This window comes from Podarcis muralis, chromosome 6 (genome assembly GCF_964188315.1).
Source record: "Podarcis muralis chromosome 6, rPodMur119.hap1.1, whole genome shotgun sequence".
NCBI lineage: Eukaryota > Metazoa > Chordata > Lepidosauria > Squamata > Lacertidae > Podarcis > Podarcis muralis.
Window position 1 is genome coordinate 65,172,685 of NC_135660.1, and position 18,476 is coordinate 65,191,160.

An 18,476-nucleotide genomic window follows, 5' to 3' on the forward strand; every position below is an offset into this window, starting at 1 on the left:
TGGCACAACTGCAGTGGCTGCTGATTCAAGTCCCAGTTCAAAGTGCTGATCATGACAGTGGCCAATGCCTGGCCGAACAGCAATGAATTCCCCCATAACTTGGGCCCTGGTTGACCCGTTGGAACTCAGTTCACTGGCCAGGCAGGTACATCTCCACAGCTGTGATGGCTGGGGGGGGGGGGATTCCACATCGGACAGTGACCATGTGGGTCTGGCTGCTGGGAAGGAGGTGGAATGTGATGGTCTGCAACTGATGCCCACTGGGGAAACGGTGAGCGTCCATTATGAAACACAATATTTAGATTTATAGATGTATAGCTTGTTCTCCTGCTTCCAACTCACAAAAACTTTTAGAGGAAATGGAAAACTACTTTTTAAAAATTTATTTAATCATTTTTTCATACAAACATCAACCGCAAAAGACACATACAGCAAAAACCATAATGACAACACAATTTAACCATTCAGATTTGAATACACTGATATACCTATGACTACACATTTTTAAACAATATTTTCCCACCTCTCTCTATCCTCCCCCTACTTCCCACCACTATTCGCCTTATCGCTTACATATTCATTCCAGATTTCTTCATATTTTTAATTTTATTTCATATTCTTATTTTGCATCAACATGCAATTTGTTCGTATGTAGCTAATCTGTCCATATTATCAATCCGTGTGCTCAATTGAATCTTTTTGCAGCTCTTCCAATTCATCAAAACAAGTTTTTTTGCTTCTAATATAGCACGGTACATCCTAAATTTTTTGACCCCTTGAAATCTCCCACATTTCCAGAATATAATTTAGAATTAGATTCAGTTCCCCTAAATAAGAATTTCTTTTTATTACTCTTGCTATAAATATCCTCACCTCGCACCAAAATGATCTTATCATCGGGCAGTTAATCAACATATGTACTAAGTTCTCATTTTTACTCCCACATCTCCAGCAGTGGTCTGCACTTGTTTGGTTTTTGTTTTTGTTTCTGTTTTTTTGTTTTGGTATAGTTTTACTGGAGTCCAGTGGGCTCTGAATATTATTTTCTGTTGAATAAGTCTTAGCCTTAGATCCATAGAGGCTATTTCTGTTGATTTTATACTTGACTCCCATATAGCATTTGTTATCTGTACCCCTAACTCTTCACTCCATTTTTGTCTATCAAATTCTAAATCATATTTCTTCCTGTTGAGTAGGATTTTATATAGTGCAAGTGTAGAGTTTTTTGTTTTTGTTGCAGAGATTAAATCTTGTAGCAGCATGGGTGTTTCTAATGCTGCTATAGTGTCAGTGGAAGACCACAGTTTTAAAGAAAAGTCATTGCATAATAAAAGAGAAATCCCACAGCTATTTCTGCATCAGATCAAGGATTTCCATGTACATCTGCTGATGAGCATCAATGCCCCAAATGAAGTCCCAGTGGTCCCAGTCTGGATACTCCTTATGGTAAACAAGGTGAGGGATTCGAGACCGCAGCTGCGCAGCTTCCTTTGGCCTGCAAACCCAGTCTTGTCCTCCGCTCCACATAGCAATTGGGACTGTGATCTCTTCTATCTTGTAGAAGGGTGGAGTCATCTGTGAAAAGAAGAAAAAATGAGAATAAACTACAGATGCCACTGAAGATGTAATCTAAAACAATTTTAGAATCTCTAAACTCTGATTCAAGGGATTCCCAGCCGTGCCCTCCCAGCAAAGCTCAAGAGCCTTGTGGAAGTATTACTATACCAGTCAAAAAATTGGTCGAAAAATTTCAGAGGTGGAAGTTGCAAATGGAGATAATTAGAACAAGTGTATAATGTAGGACACTGGAACCTGGGGGTGGGGGATACGGTGGGGGAGGTCTGACCCAGGTGTCACCACTGAAGGGGGTGACACAATGCCAGGCGGCACTCACCACGGAGCCTGCAATGCGCCCGAGCCAAGCATCTCTCCTGGGAGTGACATGGTGGCTTGGGCGCCCGCAGGCTCCACACTGCCCCAAACGGTCCACCCGCCGCCTCCCTCTCAGCTGTAGGGCAGCTGAGTGGGAGGAGGCAGGCAGACTCCTCGGAGGCCCTGTGGAGTGTCCTGCCCCGGATCGCCCTGCTACTGGGCGCACGGCACGCATGCCACCCCAGGCGCCTGATCGGCTTGCTCCGCCACTGCTGGAACCAGACCTTTCCTAGTCATCCTTATCCAATCCAAGCAAAAATATACATACCTGTTTGTATTTATCTATGTTTTTTGGGCCATAATCGAAGTATTTGAACTCCCCAGTTCTACCAGACTAGAAAATGAAACATAACACCAAAGCTGTGTGAGCCTGTGTGCTTCTGCCAAGACATCAAAGCAGAGATTATCAGGAGAGGAAACAATTTAAGAAGAGTATTTCACAATTATTGCTCTATATCAGAGGTAAGGAACCTCAGGCTCAGGACTCAAATGCAGCTTCCTTGTATTTAAACAAAAATCATTATGTTGCAATATTGTAGGTAGAGAACACACAACAGATGTATTTCATTTTCCTAACTGTACCTGGTTCCAGTGGATTACATTTTTCACAGAAGTATAATCCGGGAATATTGATGTGTACACATCAGTTCGGCTCTGAAAGAAAAGGTGCATTTAAATCTCCTTCCACTTCAGAGGTTTTTGCACCACAATCTGCAAGAAACAGTGTCTGCAGCTGTGTGCATACCAGGCTTTGAAAGACCATACAAAGACCATCCCCCTAGAACTGCAATTTCCAGCACCCTTAAACTACAGCTCCCAGGTCCTTTGGTGCTTGCTTTGAATGAGCTTTAAAGTTTTGGTGTGTATGGAGACATAGTCTTGTGTGCATGTGTAGCATGGCTTCCTGGGATAAGCTAAGGAAGGATAAGTGCTGTGCTGATCAAAAGCAGCCACGTGCTATTGTATTAGTTGCTCAAGTGTATTGCTGATGGCTCAAGGAACGCATGTATAGATAGGTAACTGGCACCCCTTTAAGAAGTCATAAGTCAGTCCTTCTTAACTTGGAGTTCACAGTGATTCAGAGGCCAGTGACACATCCAACCTTTGACTTTGCAGGAGCCATGTCAGACAAACTCTTGAAAGTGGTCATATTTTCCAGCAGGTTAAAATCCATACACCTCAAGCTCGACTTTGTAACTTCTTTACGTTGAAATCAAGCACCCAAAATAATCAATTTTATTATTCGTGCTGGAGAGTTTTCCTGATGCTTTTCATATTAAGTATTTTTATTGCTTGAATTAAGCCTATTTGAGCAGTGTGAATAGAAAAGTATATAGTAGGAGGGATATTTATCAAGCACACATAAATACCGCATTTAAATTTTTCTCATTGAATCCACTGATAAGTAAAAGAGCTTGTTTGCAGATAACATCAACCGGTTGGCAGCTGCACTTTTGAGCCAAAAGTTGTTTGAGTTTGGGACTCAGCAGGCAGAATTCTTTCGTGCCAAATATAATCTGTAAAAATCCAGAGATTCTTTACATGGTGAACCAGTATATTTCCTAATACAGCAACAGATGTGTTCTGATCTGTACAAGAATATTGTTCATATTATAATTTTAACCAGGATTACAGATTTTGCTGTCCTGACTTGATCAAATGCATTACTTACATAATTACTAATTTTATTTACTTAATTCCTGCATTGCAGGGGTTGGGTTGGTGACACTCAGGGTCCCTTCTATCTCTATGATTCTGCTATATTTATAGGCCAGCTTTCAGTTGTGAAGGCTTCCAAAGCAACTCACAACAAATAACCCATGCTTTGATGATGACTGAACTCATTCTATGTATTCTCCTGCATGTGGATGGGTAAGAAAGTGAAATCTGAGCTAGCTCCCTCTTCTGGCAGGTTCAGTGTGGACAATGAAGGGTTTAGAGCTAGGCTACACGGCCCGAGGCATCTTAATGCTGAAGAGTTATTTAGCCAATCACCCTCTCACAGCCAGTTGGCTCAAAGGAATGTGGGAGGGGAACTACTCTTGGGCCCTGCTGGCAACATCGCATCTTAGCTAGGATGAGATGAGGCAGTCAGATATGTCATTGGCATACTTTAAGATAAGCAGGTAAGAACGAGATATCAGCCAATTGACTGATAAGATCCTTGGAGTCCGAGATATCAGCCAATTGACTGATAAGATCCTTGGAGTCAGGATGAAAGGCATGTTCAACATTGGAACAGTCTCCCTCAGGAGGTTGTGGACTCTCCTGCATTGCAGTGGTTTGGACTAGATGACCACTGAAAGTCCCTTCCAACTCTATGATTGTATGATGCTATGTAAGCTAGACAGTGGGAAATGTGTCCTCTTAGCTCTTTTAGTCACAAAACTACTCACATTGAAAACAACAAACAGGAATACCAGGTTCCACCCAACACTGATAGTGCCCAGCACACACGCATGATGTCACACATCGCCCCCGCCGTGGGAGGGCATGACAGAGCGACCCACCGCAGCATGCAACACATTGGGTTGCCTGGCAGGGCACCCACAGAGAACATTTTGTGGGTGCCTTGACACCCGATGCTCCAGGGATGGCATCTATGACAACAAGTAAATGAATTGGTTTTATTTCCCACCACAAAAGCTAGCCTTGCTTGTTTATTTCTATTTTCCTATAAAACTTGGATAAGAACGTAACATGTGACATTACTGATCTTGTAAACCCTACATGATAATAAGAAAATGACCCTTTTACACATACCTTGAACAATGTGTTAGGCATACGCAGCACTCGTATAATGGGACTTATACTGAAGTGGAGCGTGTAGGCAGGCCCCATGGCAAAAAACATCTTTATTTTTTCAGACATTTGAGGGATTACAGAAAATGCAACAAAAGCTGGGAGGAAAAGATGAGAAATTCCATTTAGCATTATTTTAATGGAGAGGGGAGGGTGTGCAAAGCAAATCAGTATTTACAGCCAAAAACTCGTAACCAAATCAGTAATTTAAATTGTCAACCTGTGTGTATACAGAATTAGATTGGGCAGTTTTCTAGAATCTAGAAGCCTAGTACCGTTGATTGGAGTGTACCTACCTGTTATGCAGATGAAAGGAAAGAAGCTAAATGGCAAAACTGGAAACATTGCTAAGGCCCTGCAGTCTGTACAAACCACCTTTATGGCTGGACCTCTTCACAGAAAGTCATTTTGAGTCTCAGAGTTTTGTTGTTGTTGTTTAGTCGTTTAGTCGTGTCCGACTCTTCATGACCCCATGGACCAGAGCACGCCAGGCACCTCTGTCCTCCACTACTTCCCGCAGTTTGGTCAAACTCATGCTGGTAACCTCGAAACCTCGAGTCTCAGAGTACAAGTATGTAAAACAATGCAATAGGTGTGTGTTGTGCAACAGCGAATGTGATGACAGGGCCGATATTTGCATTCTCCAAGCAGCCAGGAGGAAGTTCAGCACTCAGCCTTTTCAGCTAATCTGATTCTTGGATAAAACACTCCTGACATGTGTTCCCCTGCATTTCTACTGCCCCTGAGTGGGGGGGGGGAGCAAAGAATACAGTCACAGACTACACATGTCTTTTTCACAGCTAAATGCCAACCTTTATGCTTCACATACCTACGGTGGATCCCTGAGCATGGCCACCACAGTAGATTTTATCTCGTCCGGTTTTCTGCAGAATAAAGTCTGTCATGGCAGGAAGGTCATAGATGCCCATTTCATGAAAACTGCAAATCAGGAGACATCCATAATAATTAAATGTGTGTGCTCTGCTCTGCTCACATGCACTGGCTACTTTAGCGAAGAGAAGGTAAGAAGATTAAATGATCTTCTTATAAATATGTAGAAAGAGAATATTTTCCAGGAACATTTGGTTTCAGGCTGAGTGAAAACAGTTTATGGTTACAATCCTGAAGTAAGTCTGCCAGAAGGTAAGTATCCATTTATACCATCACTGACCACATCACATGTCTAGTGACATAATTAGCAGTGTGAGAGTGTTCAGAGGGGCATTCCCTCCAAAAGATGTCAAGCTCTTTTGCTCACCCGAATTCTGAATCAAGTCAAGAGTAGTTCACCCATCACTACTTCTGAGTAAATATGCTTAGGATCAAACTATTCAGGACCAGGAGTCTTTCTTCAATTTCACCTGTGGGAGATGCAACTTGGATTGAGACAGTGCCATGATGGAGCTGGGGTTCTTCTGACTTTTGACCCAATATTCATTAACCCACCCTCAAAACTGTGACCAAAACTGTGCGCATAATTTTCCAGGGGAGGGCCAAGAAATCAAGCACCTGAAATGTCCCAGGATCAATCCTGCCACCCTCAATTATTTCTGGGATACTTTCTCTAAAATTCTGGAGATGTATTTCCAGTCAGTGTAGATGCACTGAGCTGAGTTTTCTTTCATTTCCAGAGTGTGTTCAATGCTGGAATTTTACCTATGTCCTTGTGAACTATTGAAAAACATTTTGCACATACCGGTATAGAAAATTATTAAACTTTATCTCATATTGATTACACTTACAAACCATCAAGTATACCTTGTTGAGTTATTTCACGCAGGGGAGATCTTCAAAGGGAGAAAAACGCAACAGTCCACTGAGTGTTGAATTCCAGTCTTTTCTGAACTTACCTGAAATCCCAAAATGCTTCTTCTTCAATGGTAAGGTTTTGGTGTCTTCTCGACCAAGAGTTTCCTCTGTTGTTTCCAATCCAGACATCATATCCGGCATCTGCTAGTATGAAACCCAGGCTCTGATGAGGCGGATTTGCTATCCAGTCACTGCCTTCCAAGTCCAAACCATGAATCAGCAATATAGTGGCCTTTAAGCCTGGAAAATGAAAAAGCTTCAGAAGTTTAAACCTCTATAATGCCACTCATAATGCTCATACTAAGAGTGCAGCGTACAGTGGCTAAAATGTTTTGTATGGAAATGAGGAGCCTAGTTTCAAAGAGTGCTAGGTTTTCTTTTCATGGAATGGAAGACAACTGGCACTGTGTATGACAGCGAGGGGGGGTATACGTGCATTATCCACCCTAAAATTATTGGATCCAAATCAGAGTGCCCTCAGCAGCTTTCCCCCATCTCATAAATAGTTTTAGCAGCTTTACAGAAGAGGAAATTACAGCAGATGTAGTTTTAGTCACATCTGCATTACATGGTTGTTTCATTTGGCATTGCGCATCAAACACAATGCATAGTCTCATGACCTTTATCAGCATTCTAGCCAATCGCTCACAGGAGGGCATCCTAACTGGTTGTCTGTCAGTCTGTCCTGCACTGTTGGTCCTCCGGGCTGCCTGTTTAAGACAGTACCAAGTGCCCTGTCAGGAGGGATCCAGAGGGAACCAGCAACTAATCACAAGGAGTGATGTTAACGCTTTATTAGAAGAAATAGGATCAGCTCAGGAGTGCCAGGTCTAATAAGCACAGCAACTCTTTTCGGTAGGCCTTGTCCTGATGAGGCAGTTGTAGAGACTGAAGGTCTGTGCCAGTAACAGTGTTGTTGCACTGTACATTGGTGGTGCTTTTTCCTTATTGGCCCAAACTGTGCTCTTTTAGGAGAAAAGAATAATAATAATAATAATAATAATAATAAATTTTATTTATATCCCGCCCTCCCCAGCCGAAGCCGGGCTCAGGGCGGCTAACAACACTAAAACAGTACAACATTATAAATACATTCTAAAAATTAATTAAAATACAAATTGATGGCAACCATAGACTAAAGCTTTGTAGAGATTGCCAAAGGAGGGAGTCAGGCTGCGCCCTGACCAAAGGCCTGGTGGAACAGCTCTGTCTTACAGGCCCTGCGAAAAGATGTCAAGTCCTGCAGGGCCCTTGTCTCTTGCGACAGGGCATTCCACCAGGTTGGAGCCGCAGTCGAAAAAGCTCTGGCTCTAGTTGAGGCCAGCCTAACCTCTCTGTGGCCTGGGACCTTCAAGATGTTTTTATTTGAAGACCGTAAGTTCCTCTGTGGGGCATACCAGGAGAGGCGGTCCCGTAGGTACGAGGGTCCTAGGCCGTATAGGGCTTTAAAGGTTAAAACCAGCACCTTAAACCTGATCCTGTACTCCACCGGGAGCCAGTGCAGCTGGTATAGCACCGGATGAATGTGATCTCGCAGCGAAGACCCCGTAAGGAGTCTCGCTGCGGCATTCTGCACCCGCTGGAGTTTCTGGGTCAGTCTCAAGGGCAGCCCCACGTAGAGCGAGTTACAATAATCCAGTCTGGAGGTGACCGTCGCGTGGATCACAGTGGCTAGGTCAGGGCGAGAGAGGTAAGGAGCCAACTGCTTAGCTTGGCGGAGATGAAAAAATGCCGCCTTTGTTATAGCTGCAATCTGCGCCTCCATGGAGAGGGAGGTATCGAAGATTACACCCAAACTCTTAACGGACGGTGCTGGCACTAATTGCACCCCCGCAAGAGAAGGGAGTTGCCCCCTCAATCTCATATCGTCCCGTCCCAGCCAGAGGACCTCTGTCTTCGAAGGATTTAACTTCAACCGGCTCCCACGTAACCATCCAGCCACAGCTTCCAAGCATCTGATCAGTGTGTCTGGGGCCGAGTCAGGATGGCCATCCATCAACAGATAGAGTTGGGTGTCATCAGCATACTGATGGCAGCCCAGCCCAAAACTCCGGACAAGCTGGGCAAGGGGGCGCATAAAGATGTTAAAAAGCATCGGGGAGAGAATCGCACCCTGAGGCACTCCACACACCAAGGAGTGGCGGGATGACAATTCCCCCCCAAGCGCCACCCTCTGTCCCCGACCAGAGAGAAACGAGCGCAGCCATTGAAGGGCTGTGCCCTGGATCCCCACGTCGGCAAGGCGGTAGTCCAGGAGTTCGTGATCGACCATGTCGAAGGCTGCTGACAGGTCTAGAAGAATCAGCAGCCCCGACCCGCCTCGATCCAGCTGCCTACGGAGATCATCTGTTAAGGCGACCAGAGCCGTCTCGGTCCCATGACCAGCGCGGAAGCCGGACTGGAATGGATCCAGAGCCGATGTTTCATCCAGAAACCTACCAAGCTGTTCCGCAACCGCTCTCTCAATCACCTTACCCAGGAATGGAAGATTCGAAACCGGGCGGTAATTGGATAGATCTAAGGGATCTAATGATGTTTTCTTTAAAAGCGGGCGCACCACTGCCTCCTTCAGTTCCCCTGGGAATGTCCCGGTGCCAAGGGACAAATTGATGATATCCCCCAGGGGGGCCCGCACCTCGTCTGGACACGCTCTAATCAGCCAGGACGGGCATGGGTCGAGAGGACAAGTGGTGGGCTTTCCAGCTCGGAGGAGTCTGTCCACATCGGCTGGGGATATCCGGTCAAAGTGGTCCAATACTGGACCCGAGGACAGTCGAGGGGCCTCCAGTTCCTTTATTGTATCGAAATTGGCGGGGAGGTCATGGCGGAGCAACAGGACCTTCTCCGCAAAAAAGCTCGCAAATGCCTCACAGCTGTGTGTCCAATTGTTATTTAAATTTGGCTGTCCTTCGAGGGACGTTAAAGACCGAATTATACTAAATAATTGCGCCGGGCGAGAGCTAGCGGATGCAATGGAGGCCGAGAAGTAGGACTTCTTAGCGGCCTTCACTGCCATCTCATAGGTTTTCATAAAAACTCTATAGGATGTTCTTGAAGCTCCGTCACGGGCACCCCGCCATACTCGCTCTAGCCGTCTGAGGTCCCGCTTCATTTTCCGGAGCTCCTCGGTAAACCAGGGAGCCCGGTTTCTGCGGGGTCGCAGAGGGCGCTTAGGTGCGATCTCATTGATGGCTGCCAGGAGCTGGGTATTCCAGCCCTCAACAAGCTCAGTCAATGAGTCGCCAGGGGGAGCAAGGTCCCGCAAGGCTTGACGGAATCTATCAGGGTCCATCAGCCTCCGCGGGCGAGCCCAAATCGGCTCGCCACCCAAGCAGGGTGGGGGTGGAACGTCAATCCTGGCTTTCAGAGCGTAGTGATCAGACCATGGCACCTTCATCGAAGGAAACATGATCACATCTATACCGACGCCAAAGATCAAATCCAGCGTGTGGCCTGCTTGTGCAAAGAGGCAGCCTTTATTTCCTCTATTACAATCGACTTTCATCCTCAAGTTTACCTCCTGGAATTCTGTTCAGGCTCAGGAAGTAGCCATCCTTTGTAATAACTTCGTATTCTTCAGAAGGATATCCCCAGTACCGGATTTTTTCACTCTGCAGGGATTAGAAAAACCCTAACGTTGGTGTGACGAAATGAATTTTGTCCTGACTTTACTATGAGTCGAGTTTGGTCTGTTGAATTGTTCATGGGAACAAATACGGTGGAACTTTGGTTCTCAAACTTAAACTGTTCCAGAAGTTCATTTGACTCCCAAAACCATTCAAAAAACAATGTGCAGCTTCCGATTGGCTGCAAGAGCTTCCTGCACTCGGACGTTCGGCTTCTGAAAAACGTTCGAAAATCGGAGCACTTATTTCCGGGTTTTTGGTGTTCGGGGGCCAATTTGTTCACCAACTAAGCCGTTCAAGAACCAAGGTTCCACTGTATATATTTTTCCACTCTTTGTATTCACGTATTGGGGGGGGGGGGCATGAGAAGGCATCTTCCAAGTGAATGAAGACCAGCAAATGAGGAGCAGCAAACAGAGAGTCATAGCTCAAAAAATAAAGATCTTCTTTTAATATGAGGTACAGTGTACCGTATTTTTTTGCTCTATAAGGCTCACTTTTTCCCTCCTAAAAAGTAAGGGGAAATGTGTGTCACAGCTATCCCAGAAGCCAGAACAGCAAGAGGGATTGCTGCTTTCACTGCGCAGCGATCCCTCTTGCTGTTCTGGCTTCTGAGATTCAGAATATTTTTTTTCTTGTTTTCCTCCTCCAAAAACTAGGTGCGTCTTGTGGTCTGGTGCGTCTTATAGAGTGAAATTGCTCTGAAACGTTTTAAAGTATAGAGCAATATATATCTAATGAAACAAATCATGTGCTTCCAGAGGGGTTGTCATGTCAGAAGGGGCTAGCAGGGGCACTTGGATAAACATGTTTAGAAGCTTCTTCACAAAAGTGATCCCTGATAACACAGAGTGCCAAATAGCGAGGAAGCTGGTAAGCCAGTTGTAAGTAAGTTTCACTCAGACCTGCTCAACACAGGGAAGCCAGAAGTGGAGGGCTGCAGCACCATCTTCAAGCACACATTTTGCACTCGCATGCTCAGGCTAAACACTTGAAGAGGCCTTCTGTCATAGCATATTCTGAAATCTATTTGTATGTAGAAAGTCTTTGGGAGGACTCAGCCATTTCTAAGAAACAAAGAGCTATGAGAATGATTGCATAAGCACTGTTTGTTAGAGTTGCGGAAAGTGGAATCCCTGATATGGACCTTGTGCAGAGTATAAATGAATTTGCTTTCCAACACAAAAAATGAGTTCCAAAGCTTTACTGGAAACAATCTTGAAATAGTTCCAAATAAGCATTACAAAATGCAAAGCAGCACATTGCTGTTAAACCAGCAATCAATGTGGTTCTGCCTTCTTTTGGGTCTTTAATACAGTTCAATAAACTTTCCTGTCTCTGGTCCCATAGATAGATGCTAAGCAATTTGCATGTTCATCAGCATGGACACTGAGTTCTCAAGTTTGACCTTCCTCCTATGAAAGATCACTTGGTTTTCAGAATGAGTCATCAGTTAGCCTAAACACTCTCCTAGCCACATTTACCTAGAGACAAACCTCTCTTGCCTCTCTAATTTGAAGAGAGAGAAAACTTATGTAAAAGTTTTCATTTGCAGACTTCAGTGTGTATAAACTTTATATTTTATGCATATTGGACATTGCTTACAATTCTTCAGTACTCCTGAACAAAAATAACATGGCCCAAGTTTCCCTGTTTGGTCAGGGAAGGCAGCAGAATAACTTCACCATGAACTGGGCCCTGCAGATCCTATTAAATCAAAATATGTGAATTTTCCCCAATGAAAGAGAGAGAAAGAATCAGTTTAAGTGGGGGCTCTCATAGTCAGGCACTTTTGTAGATGGCCCAGTTCACTGTGACAGCCACCTGCAAGGTAGGAAGATTTGCTCCCGCTTTCCACCACTGCATCCCTACCAAACGTGTGAACCAGGGCAAACCATCACTAACACTGCTATAGTGCTGCTTTGTCTCAAGAGCTTAACTTACAATATTCATATATACTTCAGGATTCACTTCTGTTTTGCTCTTGGATTCTACTGGATTCACAGTGCCTTGTACAACCATCATGATAACCAGCAGCCACATCCTGGAACACCTGAAAAACGGAATATTTTAGAGAAACCTTTTTTCTTTTAGTGATGAAATGGATCTACTTTTTAGTTGAAAAGCTGCTGAACACGAGCCAGTCGTGTGACATGGCAGTCTTAGGCTTCATTCACAGATGCAGCTTGCTCAGATCACAAGCCCCTAGAGCTCTACTCAGGGAGCATGCATTTTTTTTTGAATTTTAATTGCCCCCATGGAAACTTCCACATTTCCTGTTTTCCCAACATAGTTTCCTGAAAGTGAAGGAATTTTTAAAAAATCATTTTGGGATGATCTAATTGAGAGTGAAGATGCAGTGATGGAAACGCCGTTTACCTTCCCGCTGGAGCGGTACCTATTTATCTACTTGCACTTTGATGTTCTTTCGAACTGCTAGGTTGGCGGGAGCTGGGACTGAGCAATGGGAGCTCACCCTGTTGCGGGGATCCGAACCGCCGACCTTCCAATCAGCATGCCCTTTATAAATTTACCAATCTATAAAGAAAGGGTTTCAGTCCATGAATGCTTATGCTTACGCATGTTAGAATTAAGGTTCAGCAGGTGACTGACATTTCCACTGGATTCAAAATAACAGTAATGCCCTTTATTCCAAGTAACTGAAGAATGAAAACTTTGCAGAAAAGCAGAGAAATGGGAACTGCCTAAACTCACATTTTTCAGAGAAGTGAATATTAAGGTTCATTCTGCTTTGTTAGAGAAGGGAATTTTCTTCAGGGCTTAATTAAATATAACACATTATTGGTAATAATCACATGTAACACAACTATTGCCCAAATCTTCATTTACAAAGCCATATTTATTTCCCCCCATTATCTTTATTTCTGTTTTACATGACAGAAAGGGTTTGTGTTTTAAACCAGGCAATAGCTGCCCCCTACAAATCCTGGAGACAGACAGTCATGCCATGTGTCCACAGCAGTGACCAGATGAAGAAATGACCATTAGAGAAGCACAGAGAGAAGAAAAACCACTGAGCATCTGCTGCAACAGAATCGGACGCCTTCATCTGCCTTACCTGTGAGAAAACATGTCTCTCCTGTATCTGTCTCTACAGCCACAGCAGGTGCTTTAACTCTCCAGCAGTTTGACTTCACTCCTGAAAGTGCGCTCTTAAATTGTCTCCCAAGACAGATGGATGCCAAAAACAAATCCAAATCCAAGTACAAATACAAATCATTAAAAGTATATACTGACTATAATATTTGAGCTCTGGAGAGCTACAAGAGAAGCAGAAACCTAAAAATCTCCAATGCCTTAAAAAAATTCATTGTCCCAAAAGACAAAATGAGGACCGAAAAAGGCCAATCAACTCTCCATGCACAGATGTAAAGAAATACTCACATCTAAAGTTCATATAAATAGTTTCCCACGATGTTAATTTGCTTTAATTATTTTGACATATTCTCATAAAAAAGTCAGGTATAACCAGTTTAATACATAATGCTTGTTTCATCATTCCAGTGCCATGGCTTTCACAACCTGCTATGATAGGATTAATCTAAATTATTCTTCCATTTCACTAATGTATCCAACCAAGCCACCTCATCTTTGCAAGGAATTCTGCCTTTGAAGAGGCGTTTCTTTTCCCCTTCCCTTGCATCCCTGGGCCCCCCTGAAATTTGCTCTGGAAAGTTGGGTGGAGTTCAAGACAGATTTGGGGGAACATGGTGGGTGGGAGGAACTAAAGGAAGAGGAAACTCCATTGCACAAGGAGAAGTCTTTGTGTGAACAGGACAACTTTGTTGGCTAAATCCTTTAATTCAAAAGGGTTGTTTCTTTACAGTGGACAGGGTGCACTGCATTTTATGTATTTATTTATTTATTTATTTATTTAAACAAAATTTCTATTGCTTTATTGTACAGTGGTACCTCGGTTTAAGAACTTAATTCGTTCTGGAGGTCCGTTCTTAACCTGAAACTGTTCTTAACCTGAAGCACCACTTTAGCTAATGGGGCCTCCCGCTGCTGCCGTCGCGCCAATTCCGCGCGAACAATTTCTGTTCTCTTCCTGAAGCAAAGTTCTTAACCCAAGGTACAGTGGTACCTCAGGTTAAGTACTTAATTCATTCCAGAGGTCTGTACTTAACCTGAAACTGTTCTTAATCTGAAGCACCACTTTAGCTAATGGGGCCTCCTGCTGCCGCCGCACCGTCGGAGCATGATTTCTGTTCTCATCTTGAAGCAAAGTTCTTAACCTGAAGCACTATTTCTGGGTTAGCGGAGTGTGTAAACTGAAGCGTATGTAACTCGAGGTACCACTGTATATAGAATGTGTGAGTGAACTGCCCTGACATCTTGTGATGAAGGGATGGTATATAAATCTAATAAATAATAGTAATAATTTACCCAAAAAAACACGAAACTAACATTAAAATGAGCAATAAAATACATTAAAAACTGGAAATAAAGAATTCAAAAAAATCATTCTACTCTAAGCTAAAAGCATATAGTAGAGAAAGTTGTCTATGTGGTAAGAATTCACTTCTGCAACACCACAGAACCAAGGAAACTATGTTCAAGTTCAGCATCCAAATTTAGGGGCCCAGCATTTATTATAGCTATTTCAGCTGTCCCATGTTACCATGGCAACCTCGCCTTCAGTGAGGAAAGAGCATCATAAAACCCTCTTCCTGGGTCTCAGATAGCTTCAAGGATTGCTGATTTACACTCTGCTGCAGAGACTGTCTGCAGGCAATGACCGCTCCCCACATTAAATGGGGGGGTGCCCTTTGCGTGGTCGCACCCAGCCCCTGGGCCCTATGCGGCACCATTAGCACAGGCTTGGCTTCGCCTTCCTCCAGGTGGTGGTATACTTGGAGGTCTCCACCTACCTCAGTCACTTGCCCAATCCCACCTGGGGAAGTGTTAATAGGTGACCAGGCCAGGTAGGGGGAGGGACTACCTGCCCACACAATAGAGGGAGGATCTTACCTGGGACTCGTCAGTTGGATCCAGAGCTTCTCCCACCCTACCCACCCTCAGTTAAGACTTCTTTTGCAGGTTAACCTTTTCTCCACAGGTATTCGGGCATTGCTACGTCAAGGTCGCTGTTGAAGGGCCGGAAAAGAATTCCCCTGCATGACCCACGCCCTCCTCCTCTTTGCCATGGTGATACCAGGGTTCCCCATTAAAGGGGTTGTTTGAGGGGAGGCTTTGGCCGTATGCCTAGAGGTTGTCATTGCTCTCCCCTGGAACGGAGGCGGGATCTCTCTGCTTGAACATATGTTCTGCAGAGCCAGCCCACTCCCCCCCCCCCACACACACACACTGGATAACCCTGATGTTCCCCAGATCCCCAGATGTCCTCTCATAATTGAAGTTCAGCTTATCTTTCCCTCATCCATCCCACCATTGCATCGAGGCACTAGTCCGGAACCTGATTTGAATCTTCAGATCCAGATTTTGTGGAGAAACAGAGCTGAGCATCATCAGTATACTGATAACATCTTGCCATCAAAGTCCTAATGTACAGTTGAGGGTTTAGGGTCGCAGATAATAATCTAGGACCCAGTAGCGGGCACATCTTATGATGATGATTTTCTCACACTGTCGGGCAGAAGGTAGTAATTCCACAGCAACAACATCCTCCCCACAATTTCCCATTGAGGGGGAACCCCACCAAACCCAACTCCCCATCCCGCAAGGTCTCACCCTGGCCTACAGGGTGTCTCTTACAGTGCCTGGCCTACAATTCCATTTCCTGATAGACAGAAGGGTCACCCCTGCCCTGTGCCCCCCCCCCCCCCGATGTAGCAACCCACGGTGCAGATCCCTCTTGGTGTTGGCCCCTCTCTTATAGCAAAGCCAGGCCCTAGAACAGTGTTTCCCAACCTTTTTTTGGCCACACCTCACCTAAGCCTCTCTAAAATCCTGATGCCCACCCCCCCAACATATAATTTTTATTTTTCAAAAAGTAAACTCCTATTCACGTGGAGGAAGCGTAAAAGGCCATTAACTTGGTTTAACTCATTCTCAAATTGCCCCCCTTAAAGATCAAATAGCCCCCCTGTGGGGCATGTGCCCCACATTGGGAACCACAGCCCTAGACTCAGGAACCAGCTTTATTCACTCAGACAGCAATCAAAGAATACCACATACACGAACTAGCAATAAACCTTCTAAACCAGTAGGCAGGCCGGCAGGTTTGAAGGCATGAATGAACCATGCAAGATTCACAGGCAGTTGCAGGAAGAACACATATTCTTGCTAGCAAAACCAGTCCCTCCTGCTCTCCTTATTACCTGCCAACAAAATAATGTCTGAATAAAAGAACAAAAAGAAGCACATGCTCCAATGAGGAGGCTTCTAGACTGCTGCTATTCTGTGGGTGGGATTTAATTATATACTGGCAAAGTATTAAACATGGGCTGTATTGGGTCTGAACGTGTCACATTTCTGTAAATAATTTTACTTCAATTATTATTATTTAATAGGTAGTTAAAAGCCAATTCAACACTACCTGCTGCTTTGAACTGCAGGGCCCAAGGATGGCCCTTGAGATTGGTTTGGTGCAGGGATAACCAAAGAAGAATGACAAAAACACCAGAGCGATCAATTCTAATGCTTTATTGTAAGATGGAAGCACAAACTCGTAACACAGCCTGTAGAGCCTCGCCGCCTTTACAGACACAGGGCAAACAGCAGCAGCGAGAGGCCCTCACGACTTGTCCATGAAGTACTAACAGTGCTATAATAATAATGATAATAATAATTTATTATTTATACCCCGTCCATCTGGCTGAGTTTCCCCAGCCACTCTGGGCGGCTCCCAATCAGGGTTAAAAAGAGTACAGCGTTACATATTAAAAACTTCCCTGAACTTGGCTGCCTTAAGATGTCTTCTGAATGTCAGGTAATTATTTATCTCTTTGACATCTGATGGGAGGGCGTTCCACAGGGCGGGCGCCACTACCGAGAAGGCCCTCTGTCTGGTTCCCTGTAGTCTCACTTCTCGCAATGAAGTGAAGGCCCTCCGCCAGAACCGGTGTTATGTGGTCCCGGCGGCCACTCCCAGTCACCAGTCTAGCTGCCGCATTCTGGATTAATTGCAGTTTCCAGGTCACCTTCAAAGGTAGCCCCACGTAGAGCGCGTTGCAGTAGTCCAAGCGTGAGATAACTAGAGCATGCACCACTCTGGCGAAACAGTTCGCGGGCAGGTAGGGTCTTAGCCTGCGTACCAGGTGGAGCTGGTAGACAGCTGCCCTGGACACAGAGTTAACCTGCGCCTCCATGGACAGCTGTGAGTCCAAAATGACTCCCAGGCTGCGCACCTGGTCCTTCAGGGGCACTGTTACCCCATTCAAGACCAGGGAATCCTCCACACCAACCCGCTCCCTGTCCCCCAAAAACAGTACTTCTGTCTTGTCAGGATTCAATCTGTTAGCCGCCATCCATCCTCCAACCGCCTCCAGGCATATAATGCTAATATGTTAAGCATACACAAGGCAAGCTACATAAGCTGGAATCAATAGCCTAATTAACTCACCCATGGCTAGAGGCTCCCTTTCAACTCTCATCTATCGCAGATAAGGGAATGACTGATAGACAGGCAGCCAGCAGGAGAACTCTCCCAACTAGCTGAACCAAAACTAAGTCTTCAAAGCAGATAGGCCTATTAACTCATTCTGGTATCAAATAACAATTAGTCTCGGAGTCATCTTAACTACCAAGATGGCATTTACCAGTCTTGCAGAACAGTCTCACTTTTGGTTCAGCACAGCTGCATTTAAAAAAATAAAAATAAAAAATCCGATATGAAGTTATCAGTAATGTATTCAGTCTTCTATAATTATAAAGAATAACAGAAATGAAAGAGATAGTTTATAACTAGCTTTGGCATAAGAATCCTTTTGGGGGTAGGGAAGGAAATTTAGCGCCCAATTTGGAGAGAATATAGGCTTCCTTTCCTTCCTTCCCCTTCCGCCAGACGTCAGCTGATCTATTACTATCCATTATAGATGGAGTTCAGAAGAATTTTTTAAGATGTTGTGGGAAATGTAAAAATTAAAAAAAGTTGTGCAACATGTCATCATTTTGGGGAACTTTGCAGTTCAGATTGAACTTAAAAATGAAAATTGTGCCTGTAATATAAAGTGTATTGGACCAGCAGTCAATTAAGATTTGAACACTCTCCCACCCAGGTGCTTTGTTCTATTTTTGTATAAAAATCAATAGGAGTACAACAGCACATGACTTGACTTACTCTTTGAAAACCAGTGGAATAAAAAACTGTCTTCCGCCTCC

At 44.4% G+C, this 18,476-nt stretch overlaps 1 protein-coding gene across 1 annotated transcript; it reads right to left on the bottom strand.

The window, feature by feature from the left end:
- Positions 1 to 579: 579 nt before the first annotated feature.
- Positions 580 to 13,262, bottom strand: LOC114596800 (putative lysosomal acid lipase/cholesteryl ester hydrolase). The gene is made up of 10 exons (XM_077930876.1): positions 13,249 to 13,262; positions 12,114 to 12,222; positions 10,043 to 10,154; positions 6,585 to 6,783; positions 5,564 to 5,673; positions 4,696 to 4,832; positions 3,303 to 3,449; positions 2,515 to 2,586; positions 2,201 to 2,266; positions 580 to 1,575 (listed from the first exon to the last, which is right to left on the bottom strand). Exons 1-10 carry the CDS (start codon positions 13,260 to 13,262, stop codon positions 1,348 to 1,350), a joined length of 1,194 nt encoding a protein of 397 aa, XP_077787002.1. The 3' UTR covers positions 580 to 1,347.
- Positions 13,263 to 18,476: the final 5,214 nt, after the last annotated feature.

Excerpts from the sequence above, each read along its gene's own strand:
- LOC114596800 (XM_077930876.1), bottom strand. Across the intron at positions 10,155-12,113 it reads CTGAAGTATATATGAATATT|AGTGAAAAAATCCGGTACTG; the intron begins GTAAGTTAAGCT and ends TAATCCCTGCAG. Across the intron at positions 4,833-5,563 it reads TGCTCAGGGATCCACCGTAG|CTTTTGTTGCATTTTCTGTA; the intron begins GTATGTGAAGCA and ends TTTTCCTCCCAG.